The sequence below is a fragment of the Mus musculus genome, chromosome 15 (assembly GCF_000001635.26).
Source record: "Mus musculus strain C57BL/6J chromosome 15, GRCm38.p6 C57BL/6J".
In the NCBI taxonomy this organism is placed as follows: Eukaryota; Metazoa; Chordata; class Mammalia; order Rodentia; family Muridae; genus Mus; species Mus musculus.
In genome coordinates, this window is record NC_000081.6 from 98152214 (window position 1) to 98172061 (window position 19848).

The 19848-nt window shown below is 46.1% G+C and overlaps 2 protein-coding genes across 5 annotated transcripts in view; one reads left to right on the forward strand and one right to left on the reverse strand.

Moving 5' to 3' along the window:
- Asb8 (ankyrin repeat and SOCS box-containing 8) overlaps window positions 1–13383 on the reverse strand; it is a 30960-nt gene extending 17577 nt beyond the window's left edge. Inside the window, exons 1-2 of one of the 4 annotated variants that reach the window (XM_030248819.1) lie at window positions 13258–13383; window positions 12526–12571 (exon numbers count right to left, since the gene is read on the reverse strand). The gene's annotated coding sequence lies outside the window, so the exon portion shown is untranslated. Of the gene's footprint in view, window positions 1–12525; window positions 12604–13257 lie in introns of all 4 variants that reach the window. The other 3 variants (XM_011245775.3, XM_006521542.4, NM_001170711.1) reach the window with 3 other exon arrangements.
- Window positions 13384–15592: 2209 nt separating this feature from the next.
- Window positions 15593–17921, forward strand: Ccdc184 (coiled-coil domain containing 184). Its single transcript, NM_177716.3, has one exon. The coding sequence runs from the start codon at window positions 16103–16105 to the stop codon at window positions 16676–16678; it is 576 nt and encodes a 191-aa protein (NP_808384.2). The 5' UTR covers window positions 15593–16102; the 3' UTR covers window positions 16679–17921.
- The last annotated feature ends 1927 nt before the right edge of the window (window positions 17922–19848 follow it).

Sequence of the window (19848 nt, forward strand, 5' to 3'; positions counted from 1 at the left end):
TATATATTATGGTTTCCAGTTTTGTTTTTATGGGTTTTCAGTGTGTCTGAATATGTGTGTTTGTGTGTGTGTGTGTCTCTGCATCTGCATGTCTTCAGACACACCAGAAGAGGGCGTCAGATCCCATTACAGATGGTTGTGAGCCACCATGTGGTTGTTGGGAATTGAACTCAGGATCTCTGGAAGAGCAGTCAGTGCTCTTAACTGTTGAGCCATCTTCTCCAGTCCCTGTATGAATTTCTTATGCCTTTTCTTTGGATCTTTTTTTTTTCCTGTTTGTTTTGTCCTATTCAGGTTTGTTTGTTTTTAATCATATTTATTTATTGTGATTATCCGTTATTATATATTTCAGTTTGTTTTCTGAGGGAGAGTTGGGTGGATAGATAGGATCTGGGTGGAGTTGGGAGAGGGTAAACTGTAATTAAAATATATTATATGAAAAAAAATCTATTCTCAAGGAAAAAAATTAAACATGTACTTACAATATGGTCACATGGAAAAACAAAAGCAGGCTGAGCCAGACATCAGGTACACAAGCAGCACCCTCCTCGGCCTCTGTGTCAGCTCCAGGTTCTGTCAGGTTTGAGTTTCTGCCTTGGCTTTCCTCTCTGGACCACGTAAGTCAAACAAACCTTCCCCAGGCTGCTGTGGACCACAACGTCCATCACAGTGATAGTAGCACAGCTAAGACGGTAGGTATACGTCGGATGTAAGGTAATCGGAACTACGGAAAAGTGGCCTTTCAAAGACAGGGATGAGAGACTGTCTTCTCTGAGCTGAGAAAGAAAGAGGCCCAGAGATCAAATCAGGGAAAAACTGAAAAGGGGATTTGGGAACTAGAATAAAGAGGAAGTTGGAAGGAGCTGGGACTCAAGCTTAGACTGAGTTACCCCACTGGTGCAGAGCATTATTAGTGTGCAGCTGGAGTGGCTCCCAGGACGCCTCAGGATTAAACAAGGGCGTCTTTCAGAAATCGCCTGAGGCAAACACCCTCTCAACTTTCAAACGCTTCATCTTTTTGCTTTCCTTTTCATTTTCTCCAGGGCTCAGGAAAAGTCATGAATTATTTGTTTGTTTTTTAAATGAAAATTGCCTTTATTTTTTCCTATAGAGTCCCAATATTTTCCACTACCAGAAATAATTTTAAAACACTTAGATCTTCATAGAGAAAGAATGCTTGAGGGATATTGAAGAAGAATTACAGTAAAAACTCAGTTACCATTAATGATAATATTGAAATAACATATATGTGCTACATTTTTCCAAGAACATAAGCCTCGCAGTTTAATTATTTGGCAAACACCAAAGCGAATGAACTCTTGCAGGAATGTTTTTTTTTTTTTCCTTGTCTATGGAAGGGAAATGAGATTTGAGATGCCCATTTTCTGATATGGTTGACTGGCTTACACCAGTGGTTCCTAACCTTCTCAGTGCTTTAACACAGTTCCCCATGCGATGACCCACCACTGTACAATTATTTCACTGCTACAGTCCTAATCTGTGTTCCCTGATGGTCTTGGGCCACCCCTGTGGAGTCAAGACCCACAGTTTGAGAAGATCTGGTTGAGACTAATGTGCGGTGTCTTAGTAAAGAGGAGACCAGATTGCCTGAAGGAGTTCTAGGAGCCTGAAAAGTAAATTCGGTGGGGCCTTTGCCACTTCTGATAGGAACAAGTCTCCCCCTAGAGGGCAAAGAGAGTGTTTGCTCTTTCAGACTTCTTCCCCAAAGTTCAGTAATTAGTACAGTCCTTGACTCCTTGATATATATATATATGTATATGTATATGTATATGTATATGTATATGTATATGTATATGTATATGTATATGTATATGTATATATATTCATTCATTTATCCTTCTGTCCTTTCAACATGTACTTATTAAATGCTATTACTACGTCTGCTGATAATGATGACACTGCCAAGGACAAGATGAACATACCCTTGACTCTAGGAAAATTACAGTTCCATGTTAGAAATAAGTATTACAAAACCATTTGAATACCTGCAGAGTCACAACTGAATGGAACTGAACTCCACTGCACTGAACTCAACTCAGCTGAACTCCACTGCAATGCCTGAACTGAACTGAGGGGCACTCACTGGACCACCCTCCCCTCCTGACTCACTCTCGGCTGCTCCTGAGTGGCCTCCCTTTCCTGCCTGTTCTCAGGAGAGCTGGGTGATACCTGTCTCTGACTCAGTCTGTCAAATCTTTCTCTGATGCGCCCCTTTATCTGCCACTCAATTAGATATCACTTTCAAACATGGCTGCTTCCTTCTACAAACGAATCCCTCTTCATTGCGGGGGGGGGGGGGGTGGTGGTGGATTAAAGATGAGTACTACAGGTGTGTCTGGACCCAGACAGAGGGATTAAAGGTGCGGATTCCAGCAGGATCACATAGGTCTTTGGATATGATCCCTTTCAAGAGTAGCCATGTTGCTGGATTAAACTATCAAGAGACAGTTCCCTGAATACAGATCTGGAAGATGGGTGGGAAAAGCAGATTCAAGGCGAGGAGAAGGTTCAAGAGGTAAAGCTGAAGCAGAGAGTCCAGAAGGGACAGCAGATGACCAAAATGGATGCCAAGAACAATAGGGAGACTCCAGTCCAGGGGGAGGCTTGGCGGACAGGTTAGAGTTTCTGAACTGTGTCTCCAAAGAATGGGAGTCCACTGCTAGGTTTTAGGCAAGTGAGTCACCACGCCAGCATTAAAAAAAAAGATTTATGTATTTTATGTATATGAGTACACTGTAGCTGTCTTCAGACACACCAGAAGGGGGCATCTGATTCCATTATAGATAGTTGTGAGCCACTGTGTGGTTGCTGGGAATTGAACTCAGGACCTCTGGAAGAGCAGTCAGTGATCTTAACCGCTGAGCCATCTCTCCAGCCCCCACACCAGCATTTTTAAAGGGTCACCCTGGCTTCCTGAAGAAGAATCGTTTACATGTGCGGCAGGGCAAGGATCGAAGACGTGACAACAGTAGCCTAAGTAATCTAGGCAATCATGGTGGAGCTGGAGGCGGCTGCCACGGAGATGTGAGAGAATTTGCTATATTTTAATGTCACAATTAGTAGGGGTTGGTAGTGATCATAAGCAACATGCCCCCTTCTCTTCCCAGGCCCTTGTGTGCTCATGCATAAATGAAGGAGCCACTTACAAAGCTAGGGTAAGCAGAAGACAAGTTGAGACTATCCTGGTGGGTTGAAACAGGTCTATTTCATGGTGGACTCATCAACCTCTTACTGAAGCTCCTACTGTGCGCCGAGGGCAATGCACTAGACATTGATGAATAACAAGTGAAGGCAGTCTAGGATTCTTATCCTTGAGATACCAGCCTACTGGAGGCTGTCATGCCATTGATGTGTTATTTAATGAAATGAACAGCTGGGGACGGTCTTGGCACCACCCCGGAGCTCAGCGAAGACTTTTCAGGAGGGATAATAAGTAAGCAAAGTTTTGAAAAATTACAAGAGCCCATTAAGAAAAGTGGGAGGTTTTTCTTCTCCCCCAGACAAACAAATCAAAATAATTTTAGAGCTAAATAGATTTCTGTCATCGTGTGTGTGTGTGTGTGTGTGTGTGTGTGTGTGTGTGTGTGTGTGTGTGTGTGTGTTTGAAACAAGGTACTTCTGGCTATCCTGGAACTCAGTATATGGACCAGGCTGGCCTCAAAGTCAGAGACCTGCCTGCCTCTGCTTCCCAAATGCTGGCACTAAAGGCATATGCCGCCATATTTTGCTGGGTTCTCTCGTTTTAATGAAGCAATTAAAACACTGTACAGTGAGAAATGCTGGGCTGACTCCATGACAGGCTTCAAATGGCAGTTCAGGAGACTAGGCCTAAGAACTGGGCAAGTCCAGGCAAGTCAGTTACTAGAAAAAAACCCCAGGCTTCAGGAAACTAGTCAGAAACTGCCCTGCCACCAGAAGTTGCCCCACCCTCTGGCCTGAAGCAAGGGCAGTGGGTCAGCAACTGTTTCCTGCCGCCATGCTGCAGTCATGGTTCTGGAATGTCCCTAGAGATGGAGCAAGATAAAGAAAGGTCACCTACCCTGGAATTCCCCTAACGTGCTTTAAATTGGGTCTGTGAGCTCACTTGGCTGTCTCCATCTTGGAATGGGAGACCCCTGCATGATGGACTTCTGCAGAATAAAACACTCTTTGCTTTTTCATACTGTTTGTGTCTGCAGTATATCATTTTCCAGCAAATGATGAACCCTTACAATAATATACATATTTTTAAAAAATCTTCCTAAAAGTAAACAAAGTGATTCAAAATGGAACTTTAAAACTTTTGATCCCAACCCCATTTCAAAGCAAAGGAAAGGAAAGCTTCAAATTTTCCAATTAAATATAAATGTTACATTGCCACTAAAATACAAGACAATACAAGGTACAAAAAACTGCAGAGAGCCGGCAGTGGTGGCGCACGCCTTTAATCCCAGCACTTGGGAGGCAGAGGCAGGCAGATTTCTGAGTTCGAGGCCAGCCTGGTCTACAGAGTGAGTTCCAGGACAGCCAGGGCTACACAGAGAAACCCTGTCTCAGAAACAAACAAAAACTGCAGAAAAAGCAAAAGAAAAAAGAAAAACCCAACCCCAAACCAACCAATTAACCAGAACCAAACCAATCAAAACCCAAGAATATCAAGGAAAGCACCAGATTGAAAAGCAATGAGGAGGGGCCTGTCTTACTCAATCTTTAAAATACACTAAGCCTTCATAATTAGAAGGATATACAGTTGCTTCATATGGAAACATACACTGTCGGAGTAAAAGAAAAGGTTTAGATATCAGTTTAAGTATGTACACATTTACTATGTAACAAAGATATAAACCAGAAAGCTTTTAAAAGAAATTATTTTGGGATGTCTGAGTACCATTTGTGTGTGTGTGTGTGTATGTGTGTGTGTGTGTGTATGTGTGTGTGTGTGTGTATGTGTGCAAGCATGTGTGAGAGTGCACACGCACCAGGGCTGGTAGAAGAACGATCCATGATCCCCATGGGGCAAGAATGAAGTCGGGTTCAACATGACTTGAATAACCAGTGCTGGTTCAAACTTCTAGAGTCTGATACCTGGCAGTTTATTGTAAGCACATTTAAGTACAGTATCATCTAGAAAAGAGTTTCCTGGTGTGAAATCCCCTATGCACAAGGAGGAATGGTTACATAGAAGCTCTTTTCAGAGGACATGTCACTTCCTCCATAAAGATGGGTTCTAGAGATAGGTAGGTTGCATGTGTCATTTTAAAGGCCCAGGGAAGGATCTGGTGTGCTCTCTGTCATACAGATAGCATAGAGATCATCTGGGCTATTCACCACCTCTGGTCCTGGTTGTGGGAGCTTGGGGAAGCCCCTGGTCACACAGATAATGCAAAGGTCATCTAGACTACTAGCCATCACTCGTCCTGCAAGTGGGAGCCCTACAGATAGCACAGGTCATCTATATTAGCCACCTCCACTCCCAACCTTCTGGGTAGGAAAATGGGTTACACATCTATTTTTTTTTTTTTTTGAAAAGACAACTCTGTGTATTTAACATTCCCGGTCCCCCTAGTGCTATCTTTGTGCACAGGGACCTTTGTCCTCCCCAATAACTATTTGGGGTGGGAGAAGCAAAGTAGAATCCATAGTTACAACATATACTAAGATAAACCCTGTCTAGGTCAGTTAAACAGTATAGCAAGAATGAAAACCCTCCAGGTTCTAGACAAAAATGTGGGTCGATCTCCCTAAATGATCCACGGGGTAATGGGCAAACCATCTCCATGACTCTAAGTCTAAAATCAGCAGAAGGCTGCTATGACAAAAATTTAAAATTTGCATGACCAGAGGACTTTTAGAAAGGCCAAATGGAAAATGCTCCAATGGACATAGTATTTGCACCAGACACCACAGGGGAAGGCTAATTTCTTTAATGCCAGAGCAACTCCTGGAAACAAAGAGACACAAATATAATTGAAAAAGTAGCCTAAGATACAATTTCAAAAGTCAAGTATTTAGACCTTTAAAATAGTCTAAAAATTCATGCAATTTGATTTTTTTTGAGACAGTTTTTTTCTTTTTCTTTTCCTTTTTTTTTCTTTTTTTTTGGGGGGGGGCAGGGAGGGGCGGGGAGGTGTAGCTTTGCCTATCCTGGAGCTCACTCAGCAAACCAGGCTGATGTCAAACTAAGAGATCCCCCTGCCTCTGCCTTCTGAGTGCTGGGATTAAAGGTGTGCGCCACCACTGCCCAGCCATGCAATTTGACTTTAAAATATGAATGCACACTTAATTCATTCAAAGCAAAAAGTGAAATTATATTAGGTTGACTGATGTGTAGTTTCTTTTGGTATGGATAAAACTGTGGCTGTAAATACTGCATTTATGTAGCCAGTGATGGCTACTTTGTAAGTTTTTCTTTCCTCCACCCTTTCCCAACCTTTCAACCCTCTAACACTAGAAACCAGAGAAAAAGGGATGACTTTATCATTAGACTACTTCCTGCTGATGGGGGCATTGACTTCTTTAGGTCAAGTTTGATCTCTGCTTGCAGATTATCTAATTTCTTCTTTCTCTTCTTTGTGCATGATGCACAACTACTTAATGAACCTCGACCAACAAAATCCATGCAATGCAAAGGAAAAGACCAGGCCAGAAGTTTCTTGGTTTCTCCTAGCAAACATTTCTTCTTTTTTTATTTTTGTTTTTTGGTTGTTTGGTTGGTTTTGTTCTTTTGAGACAGGGTTTCTCTGTGTAACCCTGGCTGTTCTGGAAGTTGCTTCGTAGACCAGGCTGGCTTCCAACTCAGAGATCCCCCTGCCTTGGTCTCTAAAGAGCTGGGATTAAAGCCGTGTGCCACCACTACCCCTCTCAAATGATAACCTTTCAACGAAAGTGACATACTTGAGAGACAAAAGAAGACCTGTTGGAGTTCTTTAGGCAGGAGAAAATTTACAGTGTGTAGAAATTTGAATCAATATAAAGGGAGAAAGGTGATACATTTTGATGAAATATAAAAATATTTTTACTTTTTAGTCTCTTGAAAAGATAATAACTTTTTAAAAGAGAAACAAGCTGGGTGTGGTGGTACATGCCTGTAATCCCAGCACTTGAGAGACAGAAGCAGGTGGATCTCTGTGAGTCTGAGGCCAGTCTGGTCTATAGAGTGAGTTCTAGGACAACCAGGGCTAAATAGTGAGACTTAGTTGGAGTTTTATGGCACATAAATGAAAAGGTGCAAAGGTTATAGGAGCCATTGAAAGCATACTGACCCAGGGTCCTTGCACGGTGGGGATGAGAACGAGAGCTACAGAGTGTTCATATACATAAAATAAATAAATCGTGAATATATATGTTAAAAAGGCAAAAAAAGGGGGGGCCTGGCATGAACCACAAAACCCTCTTTAAACATAAAAGAACAGATATGACAAATGGAAGAAGGAAAATGCAGCACAAAAGCAATCCATATTAATATGTACTGAAGAGGCTTTGTTAATATCAGGCTAATAAATGCCAGCACAATGACTATTGTCAAGATTGCCTTTTTTTAAAATCTGTAAATCTAGTTTTACAAGTTAACTTTATATTTTATCTTTTGTATTTAGGGGTTTTGTCTGCATGTCTGTGTGTGTACTGTGTGTGTGGCCGGTGCTCAGGTCACAGAGGTCAGAAGAGGCCATGAGATCCAGAACAACTCTGCAACTGGTGTTGTTCTTTCTGAGGACCCAGGCTTGCTTCCCAGCACTCACGGTGGCTCACTGGCTCCTGTTCTGGGGGCTCTGATGCCTTCTTCTGACCCCTGAGCACACCAGGGACACACATGGTACACATACATGAAGGAACAACATCCATACACATAAAACTAACTAAATAAAAAAAAATTACTAAATCAATTAATCGTATGTGCACCACTCCAGAACATACAAGGCTAAACACACAAAATTAGTAGAGTAAGATACTTGCCATATAAGTAAAGAAAGCGACTCAGACATAGGACGCTTTACAAATAATGTACACATTTGTTAAAAACTAGACTGAATAGGTATATCTACAGAACACAGTTGTTTTGGTTACCTGTGGAATAGTTATAAAAAACAGCGTTTATAAACAGGTGTTAACAAGTTTTAAAAGGCTAAGATTGCACAAGAGGTGTCCCTCAGTTGCAGTGGAGTTAAGCTCTTCGTCAGTAACAGAAAGACAAACATGAAATTCTTCTGCTTGTAAATTAAGAAACATTTAATAACTACTCAATATTTAATATGTATGGCTATGTTACAAGTCTTGTTCTGAGAAACTGGAATTCCATAGAAAGCAAGTCAATAACTAAGTCTGACGAGACAGAGTGTTGGAGAATGTGCAGGTACTGGCTGGATCAGCGCTTTCCTCCCTGAGTTGCTTTGGTCATAGTGAGTCAACGAAGGAACCCTAACTAAGACAGCGGGCTACGAGAACTTTCACTCTCTTGGTTGATCGGCAGTGCGTTTACCACTGGAGAGCTGAAGACTACGATTCAGCAAATCCAGCCATGCATAAAGTTTAGAGGACTAAACCTGTGTTATAAACACCAGGAGACACACACCAGGATAACCCACAGCAGGACTGCCTCAGCAGGAGCACTCCCTAACAGGAGAGTGTGGATAAAATACAAGGTGGGAGAGTGGGAGAAGTCATTTCTCTCATCACCCCTGCCCTGCCCCCATCCGGCCCCACCCTGAAGCCCCACCAAGAGCTTGTTGTCTGGTTATCTGATCCCAAATGGTCAGCCCTGAAAATATACAGATAAGTAACAGTATACAGACTGAGCTGGTTGTGCTTACACACACACACACACACACACACACACACACACACACACACACCTATTTGAAAAACAGGGAGGGCCGGGAACTTGAAAGAGAGTAAAGGAGCCGTATGGGAGGCTTTGGAGGAAGGACGGGGAGGGGGAAAGGATGTGATTACAATCTCAGAAATAACACAATACGGTGAACTTGTGTAATAGCACACAGCAGGACAACGAGGCACACAAACCACGGGCCCTGGTGACACTGGTGACGAAAGCGAGATTTAAAAACGACCACGATTCCCTTCCTGCGGAATGGAAAAGAGTCAAGGCAGAAAGCAGCAAAGGGTCAAGGCCGCGGGAGGTCTTCAGAACTGGTTAAGAGGCCCAGTGTATGGTTTTTTGTATGACTTTTGTTATAAGTGAAAGGAGAGGAATGTGTGTGTGTGTGTGTGTGGGGGGGAGCTGTGTGGCAAGGAGGGGTGAGGGCAAGCGGTGGTGGTGAGAAAGGAACAGAGCCAGGCAAGAAATGAGGCACTGTTTGTGGACCTTGGAGGGAGAGAAGTGTTGGGGAGCAGTTGAGTCCGCTACTCACTCCCTGTGCCTAGAACATACAATAGCTTCGGGTCTGGGTTTATGCTTTCCCGGCAGGTAGCCAGGTTGTACTTATAGCACAGAGCTGAGCTCAGAGGTAAGCTTGTGTTTGACGGTTTCTTTCCTAGCCGAACTCAGCCACAAATCTGTCTCTTGTCTTTCAGGGCCCCCTTGAGGGAGGGTTATTATTACTCCTTCCTTCCAACCCTACATCACCTTTGTCAACTTTAAAATCTTGAGTACAATATAGGTGTGATGGAACACAGCACTTGGGAGGCAGAGGCAGGCAGATCTCTGAGAGTTTGAGGCCAGCCTGGTCTGCAGAGTGAGTTTCAAGACAGCCAGTCCTATTTAGAGAAAGTCTGCCTCAAAGCAAACAAAGAAATTAACAAACAAATCCTGCCTGATTGCTGGAATCTTTGCAGAGGAAGAGAGAATAAAGCTAGCTTGCTTCAGAGTTCAAAATTCACGAAGAAGGTTTTCTCTATTATTTCCTGTCTTCCTTATCTGGGGTCTCAGATTTAAAACTTTAGGTTTCGTTATCTCTACCTTCCATCTCCATTTCTTGGAACATTTCTCCACAACCTTTTTCTATGAAAGAGAATGTCCCCTGAACACTAACACCACAAATATGGAAGGGGGAGGCATGATGCCTCACAGACCTTACTGAAACGTAAGCCTCAGAAATTCCAATGTTAATTATGTGAAACTGTGAACACTTTTTTTTTGCCCTACCGCACCAGAAGTGTCATGGCTAATTGCCTGCTCTGCCTCTGGTTAAAGGGGGGGTTGATTTTAACGATCCAAGCACCTGCAGGTGGGCTTGCAATCATGGTAGATAGAGGCTAGATGAGCCCTTGGGATGACCCTCTGAGGAGAATCTGGTCCCAGTTTAATTCACTTGATCCAGACAGTCAGCAGCAAATTTCATTTAAAGTTTGCCTCTGCTTCTCGGAGACCTGGACAAATCTGTGGAAAGCAAGAGGCTTTATTGAGATTGGCCACCTTGGGCTATTTCAGAACTAACCTCAGTCCCCAGAAAGTTGCTTTTATAACCCATGTGTGGTGCTTGATTAGATCCAGTGCTGCAGTCCTGGGGAGACACAGCTTTTTATATCCTCTGTTATCTATTGGGTCATCGTGGAGAGCTCTTGTTTGGTTTTATTTTAGAACAGTCAGGAAGAGATGTGAGCCAGGGACATAAAGGCCTCCGTTTTATCACAGGCCTTTGACTGTGCACACTCCTGGGTTGCCGGCTCCATGTGTAAAGGCAGCTGCCGCCAAGCCTGACCTGAGGTTGAAGGAGAGACTTGGCTCCTGCAAATTGTCTTTTGACCTCCAACAGGTACTTTTGAACTTGTGTGCAACTCCCTAATAAAACAAACAAACAAACAAACAAACAAACACATAACTAGAGGCAGAGGCAGAGGCAGGTGGATTTCTGAGTTCGAGACCAGCCTGGTCTACAGAGTGAGTTCCAGGACAGCCAGGACTATACAGAGAAACCCTGTCTCAGAAAAACCAAACCAACCAACCAACCAACCAAACAAACAAAAAAAACCCCACATAACTAACTAACTAACTAACTAAGTAGGACATTTCACTATTAGGCCTAGTATAGTGCACATTTGCAACCCAGGAGACTGAGGCAAGAAGATCAAGAGTTCAGACCATCCTGTGGTACATAATGAGCCCTGTTTTTTGTTTTGTTTTTTGTTTGTTTGTTTTTAAATGTATCTGCTCAGGAACACAAAGATGTCCTTAGAATCTGACAATTGAGAAGGGAAGGTTTTGGTGCACACACCATGTCACACAGGTACGAGTATAATTCCTTTCCAAATAGGCAGAAACTGTGAGAAGTAATTTGTTAACAACAGTTGCCCCCAAAGAAACAGAAATTATTCTTCTGTGTGATTACCCCGAGGAAAGAACACACCCACCCAGAAAATTCTTCCTCCTCAATGATACTAATTTTTTATTAACCATAGTCGAGTCTTCAGCCCCAGCCAACCAGCAAGGATTATCCTAGTAAAGCAAAGGTTTCACTTGCACACATCAGTAACCCCAAACATCGCACAAGCATCCAGGTCAGTCTCTGCTTCCCCCCTGGAACTTCTTCACAGGCCATGCCTCTGCCAACTGCAGTCTCTCAGCAGCATCTTCCAATTTCCCACAGAACAGCTCACCAAACTTTAAGTACTCAATAACTTTGCAGCCCAAAGTTTCAAATGCTTCTACCATCCTCTCCAAAAAGCTTGGTCAGGACCATCACAGTGTTCCCTTGGTCGCAGGGCTCACTTGTCCCACAGTACCCCACACCTGGTAATGATTTCTCTCCTAGTTGCTTTCTTTATTGCTGTGGTAAAATATTGACCAAAGCCAACCTGGGGCGGAGTCGGGGTGGGGTCATTTGGCTTATAGGTTACACTCCATCATTGCAGGGAGCTCCAGACAGGGACTTGGGGACTGAAGTGGGGCTGTGAAGGAGTGCTACTTGCTGGCTGGCTTCCATGTTCGGATTCAGCTCCCTTCCCTTTTTTTTTTTTGTTTTTTTTTTTTTTGTTTTTTGTTTTTCGAGACAGGGTTTCTCTGTGTAGCCCTGGCTGTCCTGGAACCCACTCTGTAGACCAGGTTGCCCTCGAACTCAGAAATGCTCCTGCCTCTGCCTCCCGAGTGCTGGGATTGAAGGCATGCGCCACCATGCCCGGTTTAGCTCCCTTTCTTTTACAACCCAGAATCACCTGCCAAGAGTAACACCACCCACCGTCGGTGTGATGGTTTGTATGTGCTTGGCCCAGGGAGCAGCACTATTAGGAGGTATGGCCTTGTTGGAGCAGGTGTGTCACTGTGCGTGTGGGCTTAAGACCCCCACCCTAGCTGCCTGGAAGTCAGTATTCTGCAAGCAGTCTTCAGATGAAGATGTAGAACTCTCAACTCCTTCTGATTCATGCCTGCCTGGATGTTGCCATGCTCCTGCCTTGATAATGGACTGAACCTCTGAACCTGTAAGCCAACCCCAATTAAATGTTGTCCTGTTGCCTTGGTCATGGTGTCTATTCACAGCAGTAAAACCCTAACTATGACAACGGGCTAGGCATCAATTAGCAACCAAGAAAATGTCTCAGAGACATGTCCATAGGCCAGTCTGGGGGCAACCGTACCTTAACTGAGGTTCTGTCTTTCCAGGTGTCCTTAATTTGTGTCAAGCTGACAAAAAGACCAATGGGTACAGTCTTATACTGAGAAAGGAACACAGCTTCGTAAGTTATATTTGGGAATGACTGTTTGGGGATTTTAGACTAACACGTAGCAGCTAGACTTTCAGTTGATTTAGTGTATTCTTCTACACCCGAGCCTGGAAGCATCTTTATCAGATTTATTGTACCAGCCGTATAAGACAGAGACAGATAATGAAGACCAGGAAAACAGCAAGGTCTACTCAGAATCGCAGTTTTCATAAGAATGTGATACTTAGGACTGGGCACACATCATGGAGGCTACCTTTACAGTGTGAGGTCTCTTCTCCCTACAAGCTAATCAGAGTGAGATAAAAGGACATCACAGCTACAGTGACACCCAGAAACTAAAGCCACACTATGACAAGTTCTTCTGAATAGTTTAGTAGTGTGGCTGGGGTACTCATCCACAGAGTCTGGCATCCCATTGACCCAAGCTTATAACCCAACCAGCTAATGAAGGCTTCCTTCCCTGTATACACCACCCTTAAAATACAAAGACTATGTATTCCTCCATCTCTGATTTTCATGCAGAATTTATGAAATCTGTTTTTCTTAATCAAACATAACCAATGTTTCCTCCCTATATTTTCAAGCCCCACCCCCAAGTTCCCACCCCACTCCCCAAGTTCCCACCTACCCTCTCAAATGTCTGACCTGGAATTGGACTGGATCAGCCACGCTCCTGGGCCTCTGCACCTGCTTCCCATGATCTTCAGTGCTTCTCCAGGAAATTCCCCTCCCTCTTGGCCCAGACCCCTTGTGCTCTCTGGGTGCTGCATGGTCAGAGCCTCTGAGCGACATGATATTCTGATGCTGAAAGCCCTGACACACAGTACCTGCAACAATAGTGGCCAAGGGCCTTGTGTGATGGCATAACCCAGCTCCTACTGAGCAGGGCTAGGTCTGACGTAAGCCTATCTTGGCAGCAAACGTGGGAAGCATTTCACTGAGAACAGGATCGGTCTTCAAGGGTAGAAGGCAGGGAGCACTCTGGAAGAGAACCATCAAGATAGAATTCTTCATGCGAGGTGCCACAGAAGAGATGGGGAGGAATGGCCCATGGCAGAAAGACTGCAGAACATGCCAGTCTTTTCTTACTATAGTAAGGTTCCCATGGGAGGGACGACAGCAGGACTGGTCCTGCAAAGCTCTGAGAACCTTTGCTACATCGTGATTAGATGTCATACTGGGTAAGCTCAGCTGCATCTTGCCTCTGTTTCTAGTTCTCCTGTAGTTTGAAAACAAAACAAACAGCAGACATTTGCACACGAGTGCATGTGTGTTATGGTGAGCCTGTGAGAGTCAAAGTATAACTCTCTGTGCCGAGGGATACCAAGAAAAAGTGTTCTGCTCTTTCATGAGCCAGCTTAGGGATCATCTAAAGTTTATTGACCATGTATGGCAAGAATGGCAGAGGCAAGAGCAACAACAAATTTGTTGAAGGAGCAAGGAAACAAGATTAATCATTAGTTTTTAGAAAGCAATACTGCATGGTGTGTGTGTGTGTTCATCTTTGTTTTGGGGAAATCAAATTTCTCACATCTGTCCAATATATGTCTTAAGTTATTTATGTAAACATTCCGACCCTGGGCACTTTAAGATAGTTTAATTTGCTTTTATTTTAACAGTAGCAGTAAGACAGGCATAGATGAATCTGTTCTTTGGTGCCTCAAAAACCTGGCTGGACACTCTTCATCGCCAAGACATACAACCAGGGAAATTAAAAAACACACTTGCAGTTACTGAACTACAGGTGACCAATGACACTCACCCACACTTAATTTTTTATACAGTTAGACAGCACTGTTCATTTACTTCTCCTTCCCAGAGTCTTGTAAACTCAGGGTTTTGACCACTTGGCTTCCTTTTATCAAAGCGATGTCAGCGTGTTATAGCCTACAAGATGACTACCTTCCCAGCCTATGTCGTCTCTAAATATATTATAACCAAATTTTCTTCCTCCTCCTCTTCTCCTGCTCTACCCTCTAAGTAGGGGAAGGAGTTTTCACAAAGGACAGGGGTGGTTAGTGGGCATCTAAAGATGGGAACTAGGGGCGCTGGCCCTAATAATTCACTCAATTGCACTTCGGTCCAGTGTTAACTCAGATTTAGAAACACTATTATTCGGTCCGTCAAGAAAACGATGTCAGCTGAGGTCTCTCAGTCATTAAGGGCTGAAAGGAAATTGTATTCAGGTCTTCTGAAGTCCACTATGTGTGGGCTGGAGAATCCTGGGGAGGAGAATGGTACTTGGTGGCTCTTATTTAAGTAGCTATTCCACAAATACATCATCTGCTCTCTGCGTCTCGGACGCTATTTAAAGCGCTGGGGATTCCGTGATGGAGGGTGCAGGGGAGGGGAATCTGTTGTTATGGAGTTTTCATTCTCGGAATTTAAGTACTTAGCTTCATAATTTTCATACCCCCCCAACCTGGGTAGAAACAGCTGGGTCCCATAAGAGACTGTATCTCACCCTGAGCTTTCTGGAGGGAGGGAAAATTGTTTTTTGTTTTTTTTTTTTTTTTTTTTTTTTTTTTTTTTTTTTTTTTGCTGCAGAAGGGAGAAGCAGATCGGTCGCGCCTCCCTCCGCCTTCCTCTGCACCTCCAAGCCTGGTGCTGCCAGCTCGCCTGGGATTATTAACAATCGCTACCCAGTCCTGTGGGCCGCTGGAGGATGGACCTGGCTCTCCCATGGTCCTCCAAGGAAGGAATGCGGAGAGCGGGTGAAAAGCCCCCCCCCCCCCCCCAGGCAGACGGTCTCTCTCCGGCTTGGGGGTGGGGGTCGTGCAGCAAACTGCTTTCTCATGCTGTCCTATTAAACATTGCAGCCACATGCTCTTTGCAGCTTCTCTGAGGCTACTGCAGCATCCCTGCCCCGCCCGTCAGCCCATACAACAGAGCTTCACTGCAGCTTCGGAACCCTGTTCTCTTTCTTCCTCACTTCCTCGTTGCCATGGAGACACACGTCATTTACGTGCCGTGCGTCGCCTTGGAAACGGGGGAGCATCCGCGGCGCCGCCGGGAGACCCGCCCCTGCCTCTCCAGCCGCACTCGCGGGCACTGCTGGTGGATGGCTGGGGGGAGTCCCGAGACTGACGCGCTGCGGGTCCCCGTCTCGACCCCGAGCCCTCTGCGAGCGCCTCTGTGACCTGTGAGCACTCTTTGTCGGTGATTGCCGGGAGGGCGGCGGGGACATAGGTACCACACTGGAGGCGAGCGGGCAAGCCACTTTTGCCCCCTGGGTAAGCCCGAAGATCCTGGTCCCGGGACCCTAGACAGGTCTTCGATCCATAGACTCTTCTCAGCCCTCCTTGATCCCGCCCGTGTCCTCTGCCTGGGGCCGCTCTCTTCACGTAGGCTCCCCGCCCCTCTAGGGAGCCTAGGTGTCCCTGGGCTCCACCCCGTCCCTCCCGGGACCTCTCCCCCTCCACACCCTTCCCCCACCCTGGAGGCCCGCTGGACACGACCCAGAGCTGCCACCGCCCGCTTCTGCCACTCAATGGAGGACAGTCTGCTGGAGATCATGACCAAGGACGGCGGCGACATGCCAGCGCCTCTGGAGGTGTCCACGGTGCCCGCCGTGGGGGACGTGATCTCTGGGGAGTATAACGGCGGTATGAAGGAACTGATGGAGCACCTGAAGGCCCAGCTGCAGGCCCTGTTTGAGGACGTGAGGGCCATGCGAGGGGCACTGGACGAGCAGGCCTCGCACATCCAGGTTCTGTCGGACGACGTGTGCGCCAACCAGCGGGCTATAGTCTCCATGTGCCAGATTATGACCACTGCGCCCCGCCAGGGAGGCTTGGGCGTGGCCGGCGGCAAGGGGAGCTTCCCAAGTGTTCCCCATGAACCAGAGACACCTTCGCCTGGGATCGAGGACAGCGGCTTGCTGGGTCGTGATCCTGATGAAGACGAGGACGAAGAGGAGAAAGAGACACCTAACCCCGCCACACCCACCAGTCACTGCGAGCTCTCTGAGAGCCCCGGTCTCCTTGGGGAGGATGGGCCACTTGTGGAGCCCCCCGACCTTCCTGACATTACCCTGCTGCAGCTGGAGGGCGAGGCCTCTCTGTGAGGGAGACCCCACCAGGGAACCAACTACCCGCGCTGGCTTTGGGTTTCCAAGTGCTTAACCCGAGGGGACTGAACAGTGCGGTGCAGTGTTCTTCACTTCAAACGTGGTCCTTATAGGTCAGGGAGAGAGACTCCCTCACAGAAGGATTTGTAGAGTCAAGGACTTTGGAAGCATCGCGAATTCCACCCAAGCAGGCATCATAGCAAACTGCAGAAAGGTGAGGTTCCCAGAAAGGACGTGCCCATCTCTGGACTCTCATCTATCCCTTTACCTTGCCCCCTTCCCCTCTTCCTAGGAAACAGGAGGACCATTGAATTATGTAAATAAAATTCTGCTTTTTCTATTCTGAAAAAGGAGTCATCTAGGACTTTGGCAAATAATCTCTATTTACCTAGAAATTAAGGAGTTGGGGTATTCTGTTCTGGCAACAGGAAATTTACCCTTTTCCCCAAACCCAAGATATTCAGTGCTCTGCGGAAACCTCTCCCCCTTACAGATCGCTCTGCAACTGCTGATGGGTAAAGGAAGCTTGAGGAGGGAACTGCGGCCCTAGGAGTCAGGGTACTCGGGTTCCCAGGGCCCCTAGGCTGGGAGGAGCTGGCTCTGATGTGCATGAAGACACAAGAGCTCAAGCTCTGGCACTGAGCATGCAGAGCCGAGCCTGCCCCGTCGCTGACTTCACCTGGGATTGCTTGGCCACTCACCTGGGCCTAGAGAACAAAGTGCTCAGGTCGCAGGCAGAGACTTAGGACTGCTCAGCAACTGTCCAGATTTAAGGGGACATCTGAGGAACTCTTGGGGGAGGGGGCGCTGCAGCCCCAAGCTGTCTTTTCTGGCTATACCTGCTTAACTTCAGTTCCTTTTATTATTTTTTTTTTCCTGTCAATATGTCGGTACCCTCTGCTTTCTGGTGTTGCCTCCATAATGTCTTGTGTTATGTGTGTCCACTTGTGTAGTAGTGTGTGAGCCCTCAGGGGCAGGGCTTGTGGCTCTAGTATTAGGTTCAGGGGGCTTCAGACCCGTCTGCAAGCCCCAGGCTATCATGGCGCTTTCTGCTCTTTTCCCTTTTATGCCCCACTCCTCAACCCAGGGCACGGAGCATGTGGCTGTCCTGAGTGTCCTTAACTGATGTGCTCCTACCTTCCGAAGTGGTGACTGTGTGTGCCCCTTCCCTCCTCTGTGTATCCTTTCTTAGTGCTTTGCTTGATGTCAACCTTAATAAAAAGGCACCATCTCCCCTCTTGCTGACTGGTACTAAGTGGGTTTAAGGCTGGGGCTTCTGGGTCTGCTGTGTGGATCAGGGCTTAGGAGAAAATGTAGGGGACCAATGCCTTCCCTCCTCTCTTCTTGCCTCCAGTCCCAAAGAGTTAACTGACTTTGTCCTGGTTGGGACAAGCTTGCCAGCTCTGTCTGCTTTCCCTTCTGCCCTGGACCTTGATCCAATGTGGACCTGGAAAATGCAGAGATCTGCCTGGAAATACCCGGCCCGGCTAACAAGGGTTTTGGTAGCCAGCACTCCACACCTGCAAGAGATTTCAGTGAAGCAAGCCATGGGGGTGACTTCTGAGTGAGAGCCCTGGTACAGCAGGCATGCCACCTGTTCTAGGGATGGAGTGGGAGTCACTGTTCTGGAGGGGTTGCCCGGGGTTTCTGGAGTGGAGTGACACATCACTAAGGAAACCACAGGCACTGCCTCAGGCCTCTAGTGGAAGATGTGGGCAAGGTACTCCCCGGGGAGTCAACACTGACATCATCTCGAGGCTGCTCCCTCGGGAGATGGAGATTTCCTGAGGCTGCCCCAGAACAAAGGTTGAGAGCCGACTATGATGTGTGTGTGTGTGTGTGTGTGTGTGTGTGTGTGTGTGTGTGTGTGTGTGAGTGAGAGAGAGAGATGTAAATTACTTCTGTTACAGAGAAGGCTAAAGGACACTGAAGGGTTTGATGCAGGTTTGAGTTTTTAATTCCAACACTGAGTTGACTGCCTAAGACTTGCTCTTCACAATGCATATGCTAGGAATAAAACTATGACTCCTAGGACATCTTGTGCAAATGTTAGCTTCTCGGTGGTTCTCCTGGCCAGGTAGAGTGGGGATGACTCCTCCAGCGAAGCAGAACCCAGGGAAGGTCTAGAGACAACTCCCCACCCCGGGTTTTAAATGCTTATTACTGATGTACCTGTGCATTTGTGCCTCTGTGTACGCACGTGCACAAACGGTGCCCACAGAAAAGCCAGGAGAGAACTGTTTGGGACGACACCAGAGGAAGCCTTGAGGTATACAGTCCTTGGGTGACAAACTGGGATTCAGGCAGGTGGGAGCTGATGGACATGGTGTTGAGGACACTCAAGTCCCCCGGGAGAGTGGCACATGTTTATAATCAAGACGTTTCTCCAGCTTTTATTTTGCAGGTCAACTTTGTGCCATCCCTCCTTTTTCCCTCTTGTTCTTCTTTAGACGGGGTCTCACCACATAGTCTGGATAGCCTGGAGCTTACTATGTAGAACAGACTGGCCTCTGACACACAGAGATCCATCTGCTTTTGCCTCTTGAGTAAACTCCTTTAATGTAATCTTTTCCTACATAAAGAACCCTTACCCTTGAGGACAGAATTAAGGAAAAGGGCATGGTTAGCGTCTTAAGATAGCATGGACCTTTTCATTTTAAGAAGTAGAGACAAGCCATAAAGGCTGTGGACTAACCCTGTATTCATACATAATATGCCTGAGAAAGCTGTGAGGTGTGCAGTCCTTGGGTAATGAATGCTGGGCCCCCAGGGGAGCAGCTAGAGCATCCAGCTGAGGATGGGGACTTAGGCTTCTGCTACAGTTTCAACGTTCAGCATCCATTACCAAGGCGGTGATCAGTTACTGAGCTCCACCGCTTTTATCTCCCAGCAGTTTTATGAGGTAGAGAGCGCGTTGTTACTTTTTACATAACAGCTCAGAAACAGATTTAAGGCTTCAAGGTCACAGACTGGAATGTGGCAAAGCCAGGACCTAACGCTGAGACGGTTTGATTTAAAGAAGCCTTGGATAGAAACCATCTCTATTTTTTTTTTTTTTTTTAATTTGGCTCCTCAAAGAGCCTGAGAGTATCCTGAAAAAGAAATCAACCACATTTGGGCAGTGAAAAAGATTACAGTTCAGGCTTTGGTTCTAGACCTTTCTCAGC

Bases quoted from the DNA above. Each gene is read 5' to 3' on its own strand.
- Ccdc184 (NM_177716.3), top strand. From the start codon at position 16,103: ATGGAGGACAGTCTGCTGGAGATCATGACCAAGGACGGCGGCGACATG.